This window comes from Pseudorasbora parva, chromosome 21, assembly GCF_024679245.1.
Source record: "Pseudorasbora parva isolate DD20220531a chromosome 21, ASM2467924v1, whole genome shotgun sequence".
Classification (NCBI taxonomy): domain Eukaryota; kingdom Metazoa; phylum Chordata; class Actinopteri; order Cypriniformes; family Gobionidae; genus Pseudorasbora; species Pseudorasbora parva.
Genome location: NC_090192.1, coordinates 5,223,758 through 5,245,278, shown reverse-complemented (window position 1 = coordinate 5,245,278; position 21,521 = coordinate 5,223,758). Strand labels below are relative to the sequence as shown.

At 40.0% G+C, this 21,521-nt stretch overlaps 1 protein-coding gene across 2 annotated transcripts; it reads left to right on the top strand.

The window, feature by feature from the left end:
• The first annotated feature begins 1,339 nt into the window (after nucleotides 1-1,339).
• Nucleotides 1,340-19,914, top strand: aldoab (aldolase a, fructose-bisphosphate, b). Of its 2 annotated transcripts, none has more exons than XM_067429209.1 (7): nucleotides 1,340-1,492; nucleotides 15,143-15,259; nucleotides 15,357-15,623; nucleotides 15,720-15,880; nucleotides 17,999-18,257; nucleotides 18,372-18,571; nucleotides 19,524-19,914. In XM_067429209.1, the coding sequence occupies exons 2-7, from the start codon at nucleotides 15,148-15,150 to the stop codon at nucleotides 19,617-19,619; spliced, it is 1,095 nt and encodes a 364-aa protein (XP_067285310.1). In that variant the 5' UTR covers nucleotides 1,340-1,492; nucleotides 15,143-15,147; the 3' UTR covers nucleotides 19,620-19,914. The 2 variants fall into 2 exon arrangements, with proteins under 2 accessions (XP_067285310.1, XP_067285311.1); XM_067429210.1 differs by having other exon boundaries at nucleotides 1,397-1,492; nucleotides 15,148-15,259.
• Nucleotides 19,915-21,521: the final 1,607 nt, after the last annotated feature.

Genomic DNA, 21,521 nt, shown 5'->3' with positions numbered 1-21,521 from the left:
AATGCCAAAAGAGTTTTACTAATCACACACACTATGGTAAAAGGGTTTTAGGTCATACTATTGTGCAATGAACTATGCAAAAATAAGTGTATTACCAATCGTCTGCCCTTTTATTTAATAATAATAATATAATAATAATACGTTTTATTTATATAGCGCCTTTCCAGAGCTCAAGGACACTTTACAATAAACAAACAACAATAAAGCCAATTGACAAACAGAGTAGACAGAACAACAGTAGGCAATTGAGAGTGCAGGTACAATAATTGAGAAATCGGAGTGGAGAAAAAAAAAGAAAAGAAAAAAGAAAAAAATTCTAAGACCTATAACACTACCAATAAATTACATTAAATTAATAATTTGTGTGAAAAGGAGTGAAGTTTGTTGGTGTTTTATTGACACTAGTGGTCATTGAGCACATTTTTGAAGCTTTGCAAAAGTATAAATAGAGGTACATTTTCCCAATGAGGTTGATAAATACTGTTCCTGCATGATGTTCCCATATTCACACCAAACATATTTAAAATATAGTATTTGTTCCAAGAACAATGTTTTAAGTTTCTTTTCAAGCTAAATTGCGCCAAATTGAATTGCAAAGATTTAAATTACCCTCCTTCCCTTTCCACCACACACAGAAAAATAGGGTGTCAAAATGTAACCTTTAGGGGTACAACAGCTTGTCGCTGGGACAGTACCCTTAAAAGGACATCTTTGTACCATTTTTTTTACCACAAAAAGGTTCATAGTAGTACCTTAAGGTACGCATTTTTACTCAAAGGTACTAATAAGCACCTTTTAGGAGTAAAAAAGGTACAAAGATGTCTTTTTAAGGGTACTGCCCCAGCGACAAGCTGTTGTACCCCTAAAGGTTCAATTTTGACATCCTATTTTTCTGTGCATAAATGCATTGCCTCTTTCTTCTGACAGGACCTTTATTACCTTTTCTCTAAAACCTTTTTTTTATTACAAAAAAAAACAAAACAAAACAAACTGAAAAACTTAATTCAGGGCCTCAGCCAGATCAACCCACTCCACTGCTCTAACCTGCAGCTGTTCAAACGTCTCTGAAAGGTCAAGGGTCAGGGTGCTACTATTGTCAGATGAAGTTCCTAACAACAGCGCATGCTGTAGATTCGGACACTTGTTTGTATTACCCAACTTCAAATCTCTCCCTTTCTGCAGCCTTTAACTTTTTTCCTCAAGAACACACTCAACTGTAAGTCTTTTGACCCCACACACACTCCATTCCACTCTCTTCTATCTGCCTCCCTCGGTTTCTTTCATGCTTGGGAATGTTGCCAACCATCTCCAGTGTCAGGATGGAGCTATTTTTAGCAGGACAGCTGAATGTGAGGGGTCATAATGCTGGATAAATACAGTGCCAGTTGGCTGGTCGTGGTCTGAGCCAGGTCTTTTTTCTTTGCCTCTCTCTTTCTCTATTCCTCGCTTCAAGGGTCGCACCTTTTTGTCTGTTCTCCTTTCAGCAAGAGAGGTAAGAAAATAATTAAAAAACACATTTAAATTCTGTCTTGACAAGACATTGAGGCTTTTACAGTTCTAATTAGCATCATTACGATAACAGTATAGCAATAGAATATGGTGGTTGTGTGGTAGCTTTATCAGTGGAAAACACTTGTAAGAGGATGTGGAAGCAAGAGTTGTATTTATTTCCTTCCTGATTGAAAAACAGAACAGAACCTTTTGTGTAATACTTTATTTCGATGGTCTACATTCAATTAACTATAGCCTAAGAAATTTTGAAACTGCATGTCAACTACAGCATCATTGGAGTATTGGTCTGCTAACACTTTATATTGATGCTTCCCAACAGACTTTCTACTGACTATAAGTAATTTTGCAAGAACGTCAACTTATTCCAGTAACCTGAACACTATCGGTATACTAGTTAGTTGACATGCATTTGCAAAGTTAATGTTATCATGCACTGATTGTATTGCTGCAAGTGCTAAATATTGCAAAGAGCTGACTATATATCTAAAGGCTTCTTATGTGTGACTTTTGGTGCAAGATCTGATTTTTCAAATAATTTTAGGAATAAATAATTTTTAGTTTGTATTTGAATCAAACTGAATCTATTTGAATCTCCCAGCAATATGGTCAGTACCTCTGTTCATGATCAATTTACACTATTACTGTTTGATTTCAAATATGATCCACGTATTAATATAAAATTATATTTAACTTTGTGTGTGTGTGTGTGTGTGTGTGTGTGTGTGTGTGTGTGTGTGTGTGTGTGTGTGTGTGTGTGTGTGTGTGTGTGTGTGTGTGTGTGTAGCACAGGAACAAACTCAAGAATCAGAAGATCTGAATTGAAAATAAACTTTTATCCTAACTTCACAGGAACAGGCAACAGAAACACAACCTTACATAACAGTTACCGGACAAAGAATAACAGGGGAGAACTTAAATAGCAAAGAAAAATTTGATAATTAACCTGCCACAGCTGGACTAAACTAAATTACAAAGATAGCCTAGCCTCTTAAAATCCAGGACCATTTTTTGGGGATTTCCCCCTGGATTTGGCCTACCCAAATTGAAAAGCCTCCCATACACACATACAGTGGTCTAAGTTCAAAATGTTGGTGTCATTTTACAGGAAACCCTTTAAAGTTACATAAAACACTGCTAAAAGTGATAAACATAAATAAATATATGTTGTCTAAGTGGTAATAACCCTCCCAAAAAAATTAGACGCTTTTTGAATTTTATTTGTATAAATTCAGTTTTGAAAGTGTGTGACTCAGGCCCTGTGTGCTCTAGGACCCTGTAGACAGTTTGGGCTGCTTCCACTAAATTCCAGAAAATAGTGGACCAAAGAAGTTTGTCTGTGTCATGTTGTATGCAAGATTTATTCAAATGGGTCTGAGGGGAATTTCACTGTATGTGCATGTGTATGGGAAGCTTTTCAATTTTGGTAGGCCAAATCCAGGTGGAAATGGTACCAGAGTAATTTAGTGTAAATACATTACTTTGTCTAAAACAAATGGCAAAGATGCAGATCTCCAAGCTTTCAAATGGCACCACATATGAGGTCATAGCTCTTCCACAGACATTTAAAATTGAAAGTATATATATGATGATGTTATTCTGGACCCTGTACAGGGTGGACTTTAAGTGGCTAGGAAACTGTGACAAATCAAAACACAACAGAAACACTAAACCACTGCTCCAAATTATGAATCTGGAATGATTGAAAATAGTCAAATAAATTGCCAGAAGAATGATCTGGCATAGGTCCTTCAACCTGCTGTTATAAAGGTCAATGCAACTGTACAATAAGCCTTTAAATATGATATTTAAGTTGATATTTAAGTTATTTTACAGGAGACCACGAGTGGAATAGATTAATGCAATATGCAATATTATTTTACATGATTTTATTTTAATAATTAAAAAATATAGATATATGTATTTATTTATGTTATGCAATCACCCACTTACAAGGGCAACACATCAACACCAGTGCAGCTGGTAGTTGCTAGTTTATATATAGTCTGAACTGTTAGGCAGTAGAGTGGAAAAGGGCAGAGGCAGGATAGGGCAAAGGGGGGTGACAGGAAAAGAGCTTGTCCTACATACTTCTCATAAAGGTCAACAATGAGTATAGACCTGTGAGAGATGTGACAGAATTTAGGAGGAAATGACAGAAAGATAAAGGAGAAGGTTGAAGTAAGCATGTTGTTGCAGTATACTTCCCTAAATTATTATTAAAAATAAATGTAACTTTGACGATAGCAGGCATTTTTATTTAAATGTGGGTGAAAAAAAAAATTTAGTTAGTATTTAGTTTAAAATAAAGTTAAACTTCCTCTTCACAACATCCCTCTGAGTCACCAGTAGATATTTAGCAGATGTCTTAGGCCTAAATATAAAGTATTTTCTGTAACAATTAAGGGTACAAATGCTAAAAAAGTTTTGCAAGTTAAGTTCTAGCCAAGTTAATTCATAATGCAAAAAAACATGTTTATTTGGACAAAAAAAAGTAAATACCAAGGTATTTTCTAAAGCATCATAAATGCAATGTAACGCTAATCAGTGTTATTCCTCATTAAAATATGTTCCCCTGTCCCAGCTTAAACAGAGTGAACTAAAAGTAAGCCAAAAAGTGCTTAAGTTTATATTCACACTGAAATAAAGTCTGTACACTCACACACACGCTCTCTAGCGCTTTCTCTCGCTCGCTCTCTCTCTCTCTCTCTCTCTCTCTCTCTCTCTCTCTCTCTCTCTCTCTCTCTCTCTCTCTCTCTCTCTCTCTCTCTCTCTCTCTCTCATTATACCATCATAAGGGTCTGACTGCAGAGCCACAGAGCCGCAGTTTTACCCCAACCACAGTTTTACCACAGCAATTCTGACCGCAATGCGCCGTTATGTCTTCGAGATGCATGTTACGGCACTGGAAGGGAATAAAACTATGATTTTATTTATTTATTTATTGTAATTGCACTTGTTTGATTGTATAGTTATTAGTTAGTGATCAACTTTAATAGTAAAATAATGAAATGTTTAAAATGTAAATTGTACATGTATTAAATAAATGTAAATTAAATTCATTTCTTGTTTATTTCGTCAACAAATTAATAAAATGCTCACAATTTCAGCCTATTTAAAAGTATGTTTTGTTTTATTTGTGTTCAAGTTTATGCATTTACCCCAGGCAGAATTAATTAGTTAAGACAAGCCTGAAAGAGCTTCAACAGACATGCAAAAAAATAACAGCAGGAGCAACAATAATCAATAGATAGTTTTAGGACAGAATTAAGATTTAAAAATCAAATGTATCAGTGTTCCGTGTTCTCCCCACGTAAAGGATAACCCAGCGTGCAAAGGATACTACTCGGTCTTCCACATGTATTTGTTTATTTTTTCATGGTAACCAGGTATTAAACTTGAAATAATAAGTAATACAATATTTCAATTCCATGTGCATACTACAGACAATTAGCCTGATAAGCCAGACCCACATCAAGATGTTTGGTCTGGAAATTCAACATTGACAGCTCAATCTGAGGGGCGGGATAAACGGTTGTCTTTCAAACTCCCTCTGCACGCGATAGGATAGCGCTACAACCAACCAGAGCAACGAAGGTGAAGCAGAGCTTGTTGATAGATTAAACATTCGCCGTATCCGGTCAGCAAAACTCCGAACACATCTTCCCTTTTTAAGACTTCAGTGCCGTTCTTTGTTCTTTTCTCAGAGAAAAGCTTAACTCCAAGTCTTCCAGAGTCGTGGTCAAAGTTGATTTGAAAGACCGCCGTTCACCAGTTTCTGTGTTTACTAGAAGCACGCAAACGTAACACGGCCGTCGTCATTATGGCCCCGCCCACCGACTCTATAAACAATGTGATTGGCCCGGCAAGAATTTGGCGATTACAGCTCAGAAGGGTATTGAGAGTTGCTAGACGACACTCGCGGGCAAATCAGATTTGCTGCCGCTAGGCTGCGTCTAGATTTCTAGGCTAACAGACAATGACAACAAACAACAATAAATAACATTAATCAAAATACAAATATATAATACTATAATAATCATCATCATCATCATCATCTCATAATTTATGTACATGCTTCATACTTCAAACATTTTTCACCATATTCAAGTCCTACCAAACGCCTGTGCAAGATGTATGCAGTCTTTTCTGCAAGCAGGAAACCACAGCTGGAAACTACAGCTCCCAGAATGCCCCGCAGCAAACCAGGAAGTACAGCGTTACGTTAGACACCAGTCCGCGATTTATACTTAATCAAACATTTATAAAGCTAAAGAAAGTAAACACAAATGGACACAGACGACGCCAGGGATGGGTCTCTAGGTCAGGCCCACTGGTGTCTCCTCCAAGCGATGTTCGACCCAGTATGAGGGAGTTAGGTGTTAAGTACTCGACTGAGTCCTCCTGTTCTTGAGCTCTAGCATCAATTGGACGTTCGTTTGTCAGGTTGCCTTTGGCTGCATGATAGAACAGAGTTTGGAGCTCTCACCAAATGAGAGACCGTGTATCTCTTCCGAGGCTCATGAGCGCCTGCTTCAAAAGCTTCACAGCAGCCACCGCAGCTCCATTCCTGAGTGAATCTGCAGGATGAAAATCCCACATCCATTCAGTCCCATTCTTAGCTGCTACATCTTTTATGGCAACAGCCTGCAGGCAAGCCAGATGCTTACGCAGCTCTGTCAGACCATAGTTTCCAAGGATGCCCCCTCAGAGAAAAAAAGCAGGAGTATGCTTGAAGGAAGCTTTTTGCAGACTGGTCATCGGTGAGGTCTGCATGGTTGGCTCTTGAGGCCATACAACAGAAAACAATACCCCAGACCTTGTTGCTTGTCCTTCTTTTAACAGCATCTTTCACCTCGAAGGGGCCAAAAAGGTTGAGGGTTGTATACTCGAATGGACTTGCTCTTTTGGTGCGCTCGAGGGAGATCACTCATTACTTGCTGGCCCATCTTGGCTCTATGCTTTCTGCAGGTGACACAGTTGTTCACACTTTTTTAACTGTTCTATGTCCCTGCATAATCCAGGCTTTCCTTCTTGTCAGCAGGAGGGTAGAAGTGACACCTTCATGGTTTTCTTCATGTGCTTCCCTAGCTAGAAGGGTTGCGAGCCATGACTGGCATGGGATTAGTGGTACAGCCACTTTATCCTCATCCCAGCAGTGAATTCTCAAAGCAAGAGTCCTGTCTTTTCCTCCTTCTGAACAACCAGGCGATCTAAGGTTGTGTCACGGAACTCAGCACCATCTTGAGATTTGAGAGCTAGCACTTTGAAAGCTGTTGCTCTTTGTTCCACAGACAGGTATGGTCTTGCCTCCCACTTTGACTGAACTGGGGCCTGGCTTTTGCCCAGCCAGGTTTCTACGGCTTGTTTCACCCATGCAACGGTCTCGCATAACCGTGCCAGTGAACTAAACCTTCGGGGGTCTACAAGGTGCACAAGCACAACACTGGTTAGGCCTGAGCATTTCCTGGGCTGGGCTCCTGCTGTTACCAGTGCAGAGAACGCCTTCCTCCGAAGTCCCCGATTTCTACAACAACAGATGGGTTGATCTCTCTGGAAGCAATACTCTCTAGGCCGTAGCAGAGCAATTTGTGTTCCATTACCGTCCCCTTGGTAGTGTTCACTCTTAATCGCAGGGAGTACCTCTTGGTTGTGACTGTTGTTGTCATCCCTCTGATCCCAAGGACAATTAACTTAATGCTCTCACCAATCAATCCAAGGCACTGGGCAGCATTGTTTGTTATATAGTTGGTGTCAGAGCCAAGATCAATAAGAGTGCCTATTAGCTGGCCTGAGTTAGTTGTCACTTGCAGTAACATCAATATAACTGGGTACTCATATAGTCCACCTCAAACTGTGCAGAACGTGGTTGAGGCTTTGTTGGAGAATGCCTTCTTAATTATGCTCTTAGTTCCGGAGTGACTATCGCCAGGAGCTCTTCTTGCTTGCCGGTCAGCCAGAGGCTTTTCCTCTCCACTCTTTTGGTACCTTGCACCTCGCTGCCAGCATCTTTCTCTTGGGCGATGGACTTGGGGCAGAGCAAATTGTGGTGAGGCTCTTCTTTGCGACAGTCCATTTTACTGCAGAGGAACTTTGGGATGCAACGGCCATTCTTTAAGTGGAAACACAGATCCATCTCCCTGAAGGCTTTGCAGTCAAACAGCCTGCCAGCATGTGTCTCATCAGCACAGGCAGTGCACAAGCCCAAGCGAAGGGTCGACTGAGACTCCCTTTGACCTGAGGTCGCTTTGGAGAATGCTTTCTTGACTCCTCTTTCTGGCTTGTCTGCGGAGCCTTTCACTGTGGAGCTTCCCTCTCTAGTGCTTGTCTCCAGCTGATTTAGCTCCTCCAGGATTACCTCCTGCTTCTTCAGGAAGCGCAGTAAGCAGTCAAAGTGGTTATTTGGAGCGAAACCATTCACAGGCTCAGTCTTGTGTGCAATCCATTTTTCCTTCAGAGAGCTTGGTGGCTTGCTTTCAAGGGACTGTGCTACCCAACGGTTCTTTATAACCTCCCCTTCTCCCAGGATCACAAGGTTACTAAGGGCCCACTCAACTGCTTGGATCAGCTCAATTGCTTTCCTTGGGTTGTCTCCCTTTACGGGGGATAGGCCCTGAACCTCCTCGGATATCTTCAGGACTAATATTTTTGCCTTGTTCCCGAAGTGGTTGTCGAGACATCTGAACATTTAATCTGCCGAAGCACAGCCGGATAGAACCAAGTCTTTCTTTACCCTGTCACAGAGACTTGCCAGTAGATGAAACCTTGTAACACCAGCCATCCTCTGCGGGTTTCCCAGCTGTTCCAGCTCTCCCCACTCAGCCTTCCATCGATAGTAGTCGGTCATGTCTCCCGAGAACGTGGGCAGGCGTGTTCTTTCAAGACTGGTCTGTGGTCTTAAGCTGTACGCCCCAGGATGCAGGCCAGAAATGTTTTGTGGGGGTGCATATAAAAACGCAGATGCTCCAGTACTGGGTATATGTGTTTTACTGAGGATTTGGGGCTGCGTGCCAGCTCTAGTGGGTCCCTCGCTGGAATCACTATCTTGATCAGCACTCGCTTCCTCAACCTCTTATACCCCACCAACCTCTTTGATCTTCTTCAACTTTTGCCAGCTCTGCACCCAGTCATGCAGTCTGTTGGCCAGCTTGTATAATTGCTGCTTGTATACTGCTGTTTTGGCTTCAGTGAATAGACCTTCCCATTCAAGCACTTTCTGCTCAAACATTTTGATTCTCTCCAAAAGGCCCTCTCTCAGGACTTCAAAGTCTTCCTCCAGCAACTCCTTCACATCAGCATTCTCCACTTCAGCACATTTCTCCTCTGCCCCATCGGTGTACAATTTAAGGATGACATAGGCGAATTTGGACCATAACGTCTCTTATGTGCACCCTTCCAAAGTCCACACCAAGTATTCTGATCTCATCAATAAGCACCCTTTTTTCAAGTAGGTCAACAGTGAGGGACAGCTTTTTGGCTCTCTTGCTGAAGGAGCTCTGTGCTGTTGAGTGCTTTCCTTTTAGGACCACTAACTCTGCCAAATCCCTTTTCCTTTCCCTGCACTGACCAAGGCGCGATTCCACAGTGGGGTCTATTCGGCCTATTCCTCTTCTCTTGGTGCTCCTTCACTGGTCAATGCTTAAATAGTGGTGGCAGACTTAGCTTAACGTGCTCGTTGGTTTATTACTGTTCCGTGTTCTCCCCACGGAAAGGGTAACCCAGCGTGCAAAGGATACTACTCTCTTCCACATTTATTTATTTATTTTTTCATAAATGGTAACCAGGTAATAAACCTGAAATAATAAGAAATACAAGATTTCAATTTCATGTGACAGACAATGACAACAAGAAATAACATTAATCAAAATACAAATATATAATATTACTAATATACTATAATAATAATCATCATCTCATAATTTATGTACATGCTTCATACTTAAAACATTTTTCACCATATTCAAGTCCTACCAAACGCCTGTGCAAGAAGTATGCAGTCTTTTATGCAAGCAGGAAACCACAGCTGGAAACTACAGGTCCCAGAAAGCCCTGCAGCAAACCAGGAAGTACAGCGTTAGAAACTGGTCTGCGATTCATACTTAATCAAACATTTATAAAGCTAAAGAAAGTAAACACGAACGGACACATATTGTACAGCAATGGTACAAGTCTAAATGTTAGCTTCAAATTATGTTAACTGAACTGCTCCGATCTACCGGAGCATAGCGTTATATTTATAGTTCTAAACTGCTTAGATCTACCGGAGCACAACATTAACGTGCAGCGGACCTAACCACTGTACAACAACATAACATGGCAACCACATACAACATGAAGCGTACATTATAAGCAAACAAGAAACATTTGAAATTAAGAGAGCTTACCGAGTGGCTGCACACCAGGTTGAAAGTCATTCACTAATTAAATGAATCTCACACTTGCATTTCACGTAGTAAACACCGGTCACATGTACTCACGGCAAACTCCTCTCTTAAAGAGACACTACACCATATTAGACTGCTAAACCGCAGACGTTTCTCCATAGGTGTCACTTGCAGCATTTGTAGCTCTGGTTTAAAGTAAATAAATAACACTTCACAAATGGCAAAACTGCACAAAATCACAACAATCAGCGTGCCGTGAAACCGCTGTAGTGAAACCGCTTTAGTGAAACTGCGCATGCGCTAGGGGTTGAACGACTTCCGATTTTTTAAAGTTGACATTTATGTGATGAAAGTCAAGTCGACGTCAACAAGTCGCTGATGACTTCATTAATGAACAAATAAACCTGAGCCTCGAGCTGAGACTCGAACTCGGGTCTTCTTGTGCACATGACAGTTATGGCACATGACACAGCACTGCCCATAAGGTTATTAATCCTACATAACAGCTTCTGTATGAGTTCTTTTGTCTTATGGTCGTTATATTTCTCACAGATTTCTGCGAGTTCTGAATAAGATACAGATAAAGTAGCACAATAAAGATTACATGTATATGAATGCATTAGTGAGTGATTGCGTGTGAATTAATTTGACCTGGCAGCGCCTCTCTACTAATAGCGAAGCTCTGAGTTTTAGTTATCAAGAAATATATGCTAGAACTTTTCAGCTTCGAAGCTATTTTATTGATAAATCACAGAACAGTGTTGACAATATATTTCTGCGCTACTTAATGGTTTTGTGTGAGGCGTGCACAATCTCCGTGTGATAGGCTATGTGTTTGTGTTGTAATGCAGCACGCATTAGTTTAGTGCGATGATGAACTTACGTGTACAATAAGCCTGCATTCTCCTGATCAATTTTGAGATTCCAGATGGTATAATCAAAAATGTCTTGTGAAGAGCTCTCAGAGTATGCATTTATTTTTAATTTTTAACTGTGGAAAACAGAGCTTGCGTGTCAGGAAATTTCTTATCCTGATGGGCCCTCTATAGGTCAGCGAATAGTCGACGTCAAGCTTAAAGCGTCATGGCAGAACATTAAGGTCGACTAGTCAATTAGCCGACTAGTCGGTGCAACCCCTAGCATGCGCGGGGCCAAACCGCTGTAGTGAACCTGCGCATGCGCAGGCAAAACCGCGGCTGGGGTGAAACTGCGGCTCTGCGACTCTGCAGAAAGATATTATTGCCTTAAGGGGTGCATTTTTGTAAACACAGGCTCAATGGCCCTCATTTATCAATCTTGCGTAGAAACGGGCGTATATGTTGGCGTAAGATTATGCTTACACTACTCTCACCGCCTGATTTATGAAGCTGTGCGCACCTCTGCAATCCAGTTGTACGCAATACTTGCCTTTGATAAATGCAGCGGCTGAAAACGATCATCATTAGAATAACATGCCCCTATATATTCAAATCCCCGCCCTCATTTTACGCCATGGATACACGGAAGACGGCAAAGAAGCAAAACTTCTCTGACATGGAGATCGGGCGTGTCTCAATCATCTCACTAGTCCACTATTCAGGGCACTGATTAGGACATAAGTCAATGGGCTAACTCCCTGATCAGTGACCTGACTACTGAACTAGTCAGATGATTACCCATCATAATTGTAATATATGTCGTTAGCTGGACTATCAAGCTTGTATAGCCTACTAACTTTATCGAGTTGTTCATGAGAACTGTTTGTGTTTTGTGATCGCTATAACTCTAATCTTATCATAATTTTAATATGTCATCAGCTGGACTATCGGCTCATGTTCTATCGAGATGTTCATGAGAACGGTTTGTGTTTTTGTGAAGGGCTGACTGTTTCATTGAATATTCGACCTGGATTAGTAACACACAGATTCTGCCATAGCCGATGCCTGGGTTACGTATGTGTGGAGCAGAGCTATCAAAATAGGGCCGAGACCCTTTTGGTGGTAGGGGCGTGTTTGTTTTGGTGATTTGAAATAACAACAACGGTTACCAGATAGCACTTACCCCACCTTTAAGGTTTTTATTCCATATTTAAGCTCAAAACCTGTGTGCATTTGTGACAAAAATCTTGATGAACCACATATGTAACGTTTTTTTGTTGTTGGGCATAATGCTTATTTTCTGTAATAACCTAAAGCCAATGGAAAATTGGGGTTGGTCTACAAAAATAACATCATGACTCCTGAGCTTTATTTAGACCCCTAGCACCGATGGTGTGAGGAACCTATTGGAATTGCTCAACTCTTTGCTAATATTCTTCTTCTCCGAAATTAATCACATTTTTGAAGGCTCGAAAACTCATTTAATGTTGCACATATGGTGAAAATTTAGGGCTTGTTTTGGTTTCAGAATTAGGTGTGGCAAAATGTCTCGAGGGCGCCATCTACAAAATTTCAATTAAGCACTATGTTTCACGTACAGGCATGAAATATGATAGACACATGGAAGCAAAATCTGAAAACCTAACAGGAAACTTATTGCAGTTTGTGAAGATCTTGTGTTTTTGTTGAAGGGCATGTCTGTGGTGGACTGACAAAATGAAATGTTTCACCATGAAACTGGAAGTTGTTGTAACTTGGGGATACAATGTCTGATCTGCCCCATACTTAACATTTTATTAAAGGTCCCATGGCATGCAATTTTAATTTTATGAGGTTTTTTAACATTAATATTAGTTCCCCTAGCCATTAATATATGTCCCCAAGAGGCTAGAAATTTTGATCGGTGTAAACAAAGTTCTTTCTCTGCCTTTGAGAAAAGAGCTCAGATAAGCTGATCTTGAATTCTCCTGTTATGACGTCATACCAGGAAAGGTTTCCTCCCCTTCCTCTGCTTTGCCCGCCCAGATAATTATTAGAGAATGGATTTAGTTTATCAGTGGATGTCAGCAGCACAGGCTTTACCATATGGTTTCAATGCCTGATCTAGGATCAGTGATGTGTAGATAATCATTCAAGTTCACACAGACTTTCTTTCTAAATCGTTTAATACTGTCAGTCTGGACGTCTTGATGCATCAGTTAATCAAGCCAGTGACTAAAACAATCAACTTCACATCATTTCTGTTAGTAGCATGAAACAAATCTGTTATTTAAATGATTAAACTACAGAGAGCGATCAAATAACACTCTTTATAATGTCCTGATCTGTCACGTATATCACGCCTTGTCCAAACTGCTGTTAAGCTGCTTAACAGAAGCTCTTACTGTATTCATGTCGATTTTGTGCTTGTTTGCTGTTTGCTGCGGTGAAACAATTTTGTGAGAGAAATAACGTTGCACAGTTCACGTGTTTATTCAGAGTTCTGAGATACAAACAAAATAAATTTGCGCAATTTGTAAACTTGGTACAATAACACTTCCTCAGCAATCTTTCCTCAGCTCTCCCTGTCAATGCCTGGACTGGCAATATGGGCTCAAATTCCAATTGAATTGCAGTCAAGCATTAAAAAATAAAAAGCATGAATCAAAAATAAAAAAATTTAAAAAACGTGAAAATATAACGCACAAAACTGAAAAATCAATGCGAAGTTACCCAGAATCACAATCAATGATGTCATTGAAATACAAATAATAAGTGTGAGTCAAACATTTAAACAAGTTTAAAATGATATTCCTCAAAACTGAATCATGAATTCAAAATTATCTGAAACACACACAAAATCATGTTTTCTGCTCTTATTTTCATTTTTTGTATGTCTGTGCTCTTTTCTCCTTTGCTCTTGTTTCCACATTCTGCGCTTGCGTTTCCAAATGTTGCAGTTCGAGTTTCATGTAAATCAGGGGTGGGTCTTAGCATCACCATTGGTCCACTAGTTCTAGATTGACAGCTCATCCCGTAGCCAATCAATGGAAGAGGGAAGTTGACGTCACAGAGACTTGTGCCGTTTAGTTCAGCCAGCCGCTGTGGACTTCAGCTACGAGTATAACGCGCTCTCTATCACTGTGACAATGATAGGCGTTTTAGCGGTTTTTCTCCCAATTAAAGCAGTCAAATGAGCATGATCATGACTTGGTGCTTATGCTGCCTTCACATGCTCTCGGAATTATCGTAAATACAAGTTTTGTAGGTAAAAATTGCACATGAACGCCCTCACATATTAAAACTTGAATGAAATGATCTCGTAATCACGACTTCAGAAGTCGTGAAATGAATTATAAAATGTCCGATAGCATATGAAGGCAGCATTACTGACGCTTGGCTGGCCGCTCAGTTCAACTATAGAAAGCATTCTCTCAAACCTATTTAAACCTTTAAATAAAAGGGTTATTGAGCTGTTTACACTGTCCTATACAATAAACGAGCATGTACAGCGACAGAAAATAAAAATGAATGCAAAAAGTGAGAAAAGAGTGTGAAAATTAATGAAGTACAAAGTTTAAGCTCTGTTTTCATTTTTATATACGCATTTAAATTAATAGGCCTATTCCCGTTTCATTAATGGCATGCACTGAAATTACATAAAGTCATTACTCAGAATTTAAACAAAAATTATATTAATTTAGATGTAGATTTTGTTAATTTTTGTCTGTGACACGCTGATTTAATGACAGAGATTCCGTACTTCCTCCACCATTGGTGTTAGAGAACTCAGCTGGCTGAACTGAGCGGCCAAGCGTCTGTAAGCACCCAGTCATGATCACGCCATTTGACTGCTTTAATTGTGAGAAAACCCCCTAAAACGTCTATCATACAAAATAATAGATTCCGAGTCCTACATGCCAATATTCAGTTACAGTCATAGTGCCACCTGCGGGCAACAGGAAATGTCATGTTTTACACTGTAATGAACTCTGCATTGAGATTTAACCTAAGCAACATCATATTTGGTCAGTCTAATCTTATAAGTATGTAATTATAGTAATAACGCCACCAGTGTGAAGCAGGAAGTGTGGTAAATACAAATGACTGTTTAGTCCTCCTATTTTTATAAACATAAATGCAGATTGTCCACCGTGCTCTGTTTTCCTAAAGCCACTGGGTGGCGGTGGAACGGATGCAAGGGCCCTTTAATTGCTGCTTGCAGCTTTAATTATTATTATTATTATTATAGCTAAACATTGACTCAACCATTGAAGTAAATCTGGGGTGAAATGATCTCTTTGATCAACCATTATCAGATGCTCAGGAAATATCCATCAGTGTACCACACTCCTAACAGCAATTTGTTATTTGGCTATAGACTTTGTATCTAATTTCACCTTTCCCTTTTAGTAAAGATGCCTCACGCATATCCATTCCTGAGCCCCGATCAGAAGAAAGAGCTAAATGATATTGCTCAGAGGATCGTTGCTCCTGGCAAGGGAATTCTTGCAGCTGATGAGTCCACAGGTACACTGAAGACTGAAGTATGCTTACATAATGATAGTTCACCCAAATAAATAATTCTTTATTTCCTGGCTTTGTTTTTACCCTGTGGTCGCTATAGGCAGCGTTGCAAAGCGCTTCCAGAGCATAAATGCTGAGAACACAGAGGAGAACAGAAGGTTGTACCGTCAATTGCTTTTCACTGCTGATGACTGCATCAAGCCCTGCATCGGTGGCGTCATCCTTTTCCATGAGACTCTCTATCAGAAGACTGATGATGGAAAGCTTTTCTCTCAGTTGATTAAAGAGAGAGGAATGGTGGTAGGAATCAAGGTGGACAAGGGTGTCGTACCTCTGGCGGGCACCAACGGAGAGACAACCACACAGGGTAATGAGCTCTCTTCACAGCCTTTTAACCTTAATTTATTAATTGTATCCTCCCTCCTCATTAATGTTCACACTTTAATATTAATGTCCATCTCAGGTCTGGATGGGCTGTATGAGCGCTGTGCTCAGTATAAAAAAGATGGCGCTGACTTTGCTAAATGGCGCTGTGTGTTGAAGATCACTCCCACTACTCCCTCCCGTCTTGCCATTATTGAGAATGCTAATGTGCTTGCCCGCTACGCCAGCATCTGCCAGATGGTAAGACACTTTACAACCTGTTTTGCTTTGAACATCAACTATCGACATAACACAAATCATAGTTTTCAGTCCTGTAACTGGTGCACAAAACATCCAAAGAGCTGCAGCTCTGCAGTCAAATGTACTTCCGTTTCAAGCCTGATATTAAGATCACAACTCAAAAGAAGAAAAACAAACTGCAAGAACTTTTGTTCCATATTCAGGGCTGCCGCAGTATTTTCTTTACTAAAAACAGTGAGACATTCTAAAACACTTTAATTGAAAAGCACTTAAAGGGATACTACAGCGATTAGCATATGGCTTTGTATCAGTAGAAACCCTGAAGTATATTCAAATGATTGTGCTTTCCCCCCTCATATCCCCCTGAGACAAGAGATTTATGCATGTTATTTCTGGAAAAATTCCTCCTATGATGCAAATTGATGATATTTGCATCATAGGAGGAATGTTTGGCCAAAGGCTAAAGACTACAGCCAGCAGAGGGAGCCATTTCCCCTGGGGGGAATGTGGGATGGAGATCACACTCAGAGCTCAGCTCAGCTGCAGGCACTCATTTAAACGGAGCTATGGTCAGCATCTTAGTCTTCTAACTTCTCAAAATAATTTCTGTGAAAGTTAAGCTTGCAAAGGCATGAACTGAAACGCGCCAGACTGAACTCGCATTCTGAATGTATGCCGCGAGTGTAATCGCGATTACCTCAGCTCTCATCACGAGAGCTCATTCAGCTCATTTATCTCACTCCTGCTCAGTGCTGTGATACTCGCACAGTGACTCACTCATTATTGAACACACACGTTCAGTTTTTATTTGTAGTGTCTTCTCCAACTCAGTAATCCAGTAGGTGGCTTTGGGAATGGCCTCACAGGGCAGCGAAGCATTCTGGGAATTGTAGTCTTTCATCCCCATGAGACAAAAATGCATTTTCTGTCTTTTCTCAGTCTAGAAAGCACCAAATTCAAAAATAATTTAACATTTCTACTACATTGATGACCCAGTTTAAATACAGATTCATCTTCCCAGCGCTGAATTATGCCCTTTAATGTGGCTTAGTGATATTAAAGTGATATAGTGATTAGTGATATAGTGATATTAAAAGATCAAATAAAAATATACACCTTATTGATGATACATACTATATACAGGCAAGCAGATGAGCCCAGTTCTGACCAAATGTTTCATGTGATAATGGTGCATTTTATTTAGCTCCCTCGTTCAGTAGTCAGGGCACAGATCAGGGAGTCTTAATCGCAGTATCCTTCCAGTGCACTTAAACGTTTGAACGTTCAATGCTCAATATGTTACCTTAACGAAAGTTCTGTATCGTGAAAATAAAATCTTGTGAGTCAACTCACTATACACAAAAAGACCAATAACAACAGAAAATAAATGTTTTTTAAAATAGAAACTATTACTTTATTACATTTCAGTATAAACATACATTGAATAGGTAATGAACATCAACTACATTTATAATTTTATGTATGGCAAGGGAAGTTTATTTGTATAGCAGATTTCAAAGTGCTTTACATAGAAATGAATTAAAATAGTGCTAACATATGCATGAGAAATAAGAATCATGTGTAATAATTAAAAATAAAAACAAGGATAATTAAAACAGTTGTAAAGAGAATTAAAACATGCTACTACATTTCTCTCTGAAATGGTAGGGAACTAAATGAATATGATGGTAGGGCAGTTTAAATAGGGGACAGGATGCACGTAACGTCTGTTGAAGATGCAGTTAGGTCCCAAAGCTTGCTCTGCTCTGCTACACACTCAAAAGTGTGAAAACACTTTTTTATAGAAAACTATTACGAGAATTAATCTTTATCTCATGTGGGTAATACACTATTGAGATGAGAAAACAGCTAATAAACTTTTTAAAGGATCACCAAACTACTGAATGCACCTTTTGTTGATGTTAACAATCAATATGGTACTGTACTTTTTTCTTCTTTTTTTCCCACTAATATTTATTTAATTGTATTTTATTGCAATTCAAATTCAAATTTTCCTGTTCTGTCTGTGACCCTTTCAGAAAACACACTGACTTATAGTATTCACATGCACAAGGTGTCTGATGATTAATTTATATTCATTGCTGTTGTCTCTGCCAGCATGGTATTGTGCCCATTGTGGAGCCTGAGATCCTGCCTGATGGTGACCACGACTTGAAGAGATGCCAGTATGTGACAGAGAAGGTCCTGGCAGCTGTGTACAAGGCTCTGTCTGACCACCACGTGTACTTGGAGGGAACCCTGCTAAAACCTAACATGGTGACCGCTGGTCACTCTTGCTCCCACAAGTACGCCCCTCAGGAAATTGCCATGGCAACTGTCACCGCCCTGCGTCGCACTGTTCCCCCTGCAGTTCCTGGTGAGTCGCACGCTGACACAGTCATCGTCATAATAAAACATATTACACGTCATCAATAATCTGATGGTGGCTCATCATTGGCTTGTGCAATGAAATAATCTTCTTCCCCAAAAGGCATCACCTTCCTGTCCGGAGGCCAGAGTGAGGAGGAGGCCTCGATCAATCTGAACGCCATTAACCAATGTCCCCTGATCAAACCCTGGGCCCTCACCTTCTCTTACGGCCGTGCCCTTCAAGCCTCTGCACTGAAAGCCTGGGGGGGCAAGAAGGAGAATGGCAAGGCCTGCCAGGAGGAATTTGTCAAGAGGGCATTAGTACGTATACATCCTTACAATGCCAATTAACAGCTATGATCCATGTTGCCAGTTCCATTGATGTATGTTTAGCCCTATAGCATAATAAAGTGTATCAGAGCACTAGCAGCTGTCAAACATCTCCACCTACAGTTTGAGCCACACTCTGCATGATGTCATTATTAACCACAACACCCTCTAAAAAAAGACCGGGTTGTTTCAACTCATTTGGTTTAAAAATCCCACTGCACATAGCTGTATGGAGAGTGAAACAGGTCCTGCCCACTTTTTTCAGCAGCCTTGGATATGGAAGCTTTTTCCATTTATTTTTGTCATAGGCATTTTAAGTCTTCATGAAAGAAGGAACAAAACACAAACAAAACCAGCCAGTTATAAGGTGAATAACAACATTACAAACTGGGATTTGAAGCAAAAAGGGATGAAGAATGAACAATAATAAAGAAAGAAGCATGATGAAGAAATATAAAACTATAGACTTAAAGATGTTGATTATCATAACCTACATTGTTTTCTTGTTCGGGAAGTCCCTTCACTTGGCTATAGTTCATGTTCCAATAGGGAAGAAAATATTATCGCAACTTCCATTTCTGACTTTAAGTAATATAAGAACATAACTTGAACATATACTGACTTGAACATAATTTGCAGTGCTTCATGGTTGTAGACGGGCACTAAAAAACCTATGTAAACCTACTGTAGGAGATCTGCAAAACAAAATTAGGAGCCTTTAAAATAGCATATAAGGGGCTCTCTTAAAGGTTTATAATTTATTGTTAAAAAGTTAAATCCCCTATAGAAAAAAATGTATGGGATTTATGACTTCCGGAACCCGACTGTTGTCCTCTCTTAAACATCTTCTTCTACTGCTTTCAGTATAAACACAGTGGCATTCTCTGCAATCATTTTTGACATCCTGCATTTTACTAAACTCATGTGTTGATTTCCTCTACAGAACAACAGCGCAGCAGCCCTCGGTAAATATGTCTCCAAAGGAGACACTGGAGCTGCAGCGGGAGAGTCTCTGTTTGTGGCCAACCACGCTTATTAAAGAAACACAACTGACCACACTGGATCATCTCTCTGTTCTGTCACGTAGGCTACAGTGTGATGAATCATTTCTGTGACCCATACTCACTGTTATTCCTGTAGTCAATTTCCACGGTCATTTGACACTGATGTCAAAGTAAATAAGTATTATGTTACTGACCAAACAGATAAAATCTTCCATGCAGGCCGCACCCGTTTCATATATTTGCAACTCTTACAGTTTTGCATCTGTTATTTTCTTTTTCATTATATAATTGCATTATTTGGCAAAAGAATAAAGAACCAACCTACAAACACAGTGTCTGATTGCCTACACAAGTTTGTGCTTTTTGTATCATTAATTTTATCAACTTTGAATGGTGCCATTGTATTAATTTATACACAGCATTAAATGTGTTTTATTAACTATTTAATTAAGTTCTATATCTGAGCCATTTCAGATCACAGACTGACTTGACTGGCACAGAATTTAATGATTATGAACCTGCACAGAAAAGGTCTAATAGCCTATAATTATGTTTAGATTTTTACCAAACCTGATTTGTCTCCACAATTAAAAGAGAGGGGTTTTAAAGACCCACTGAAGTGCCTTGAAACACGCAGCATTATTCAATGAGTTGATGCAATTTACACTGAAATAGGAAGAAAGGGCATGTCATATCAATACGCCTCTCCCCCTTTTTAAAATGCCAATAGTGTTTCATTTATAGGTTTAACACACTCAGGCAGAGCCATTGAGCTCAGCAAAGCATTTGGCAGCTTATGAGAGACACATTCTAATACAGTGGTCGGCAACGGATTCAAAATTGGCCCACCAGCAATAATATCTGGTCACACCCTCAGTCAGATTATTTTGATAGCGGCTGGTTCTGAAATATATCTGTCATGATAGTGTAACAGAGCCAACTAGTGAGCGCTATGAAGGTAAACTCCCCTCATGTCAATAGACGCAAGAGGATTCACTCTTTATCCTCATTGTTAGAGCGTAAGACTCCCATGCGGAAAGATTCAGATTCAAACACTGCTTGGAGTGGGTGGTGCAAAGTCTGCAAACCAGAGAAATGACAGTCGCAGATACAATCAAAATATTTTTAGTGATTTTGCCTTCAAAAAAAGTATGAGAACATAGCAATGTTTTATTTTGGGATGAATTGAGAGCTTTTCATATGTTCCGAAAGACATTCAAAAGAGTCTGTGGAATGGATCGCCAGATGTCGCTAAGATGATCGCTAAACTGTCATGAAATGTATGGTATAAAAAAACTAACAGTGAACCATTAAATTGTTTGCTTATAACGTGGGGCCTCTAGCCTGACAAGCCAGACCCACATCAAGATGTTTGGTCTGGAAACTCACCATTGACAGCTCAATCTGAGGGGCGGGATAAACGGTTGTCTTTCAAACTCCCTCTGCACCCGATAGGATAGCACTACAACCAACCAGAGCAACGAAGGTGAAGCAGAGCTTGATGATAGATTAAACATTCGCCGTATCCGGTCGGCTAAACTCAGAACACATCTTCCCGTCTTAAGAATGACTTCAGTGCCGTTCTTTGTTCTTTTCTCAGAGAAAAGCTTAACTCCAAGTCTTCCAGAGTCGCGGTCAAATCTGATTTAAAAGACCACCGTTCGCCAGTTTCTGTGTTTACTAGAAGCACGACTCGCAACTCGGCCGTCATTATGTTAAGCCCCGCCCACCGATTATATACACGATGTGATTGGCCCAACCAGAGTTTGGCGTTTACAGCTCAGAAGTGTATTGAGAGTTGCTAGACGACACTCGCGGCAGATTAGATTTGCTGATTCTAGATTTCAGCTTCCTTTTATCAAAAATATTGACAAGATAACCAGGAAAAAAAGGTGCCATGCTTCGTCTTGTGGTGCCACCTGATATTCTTCACAAAC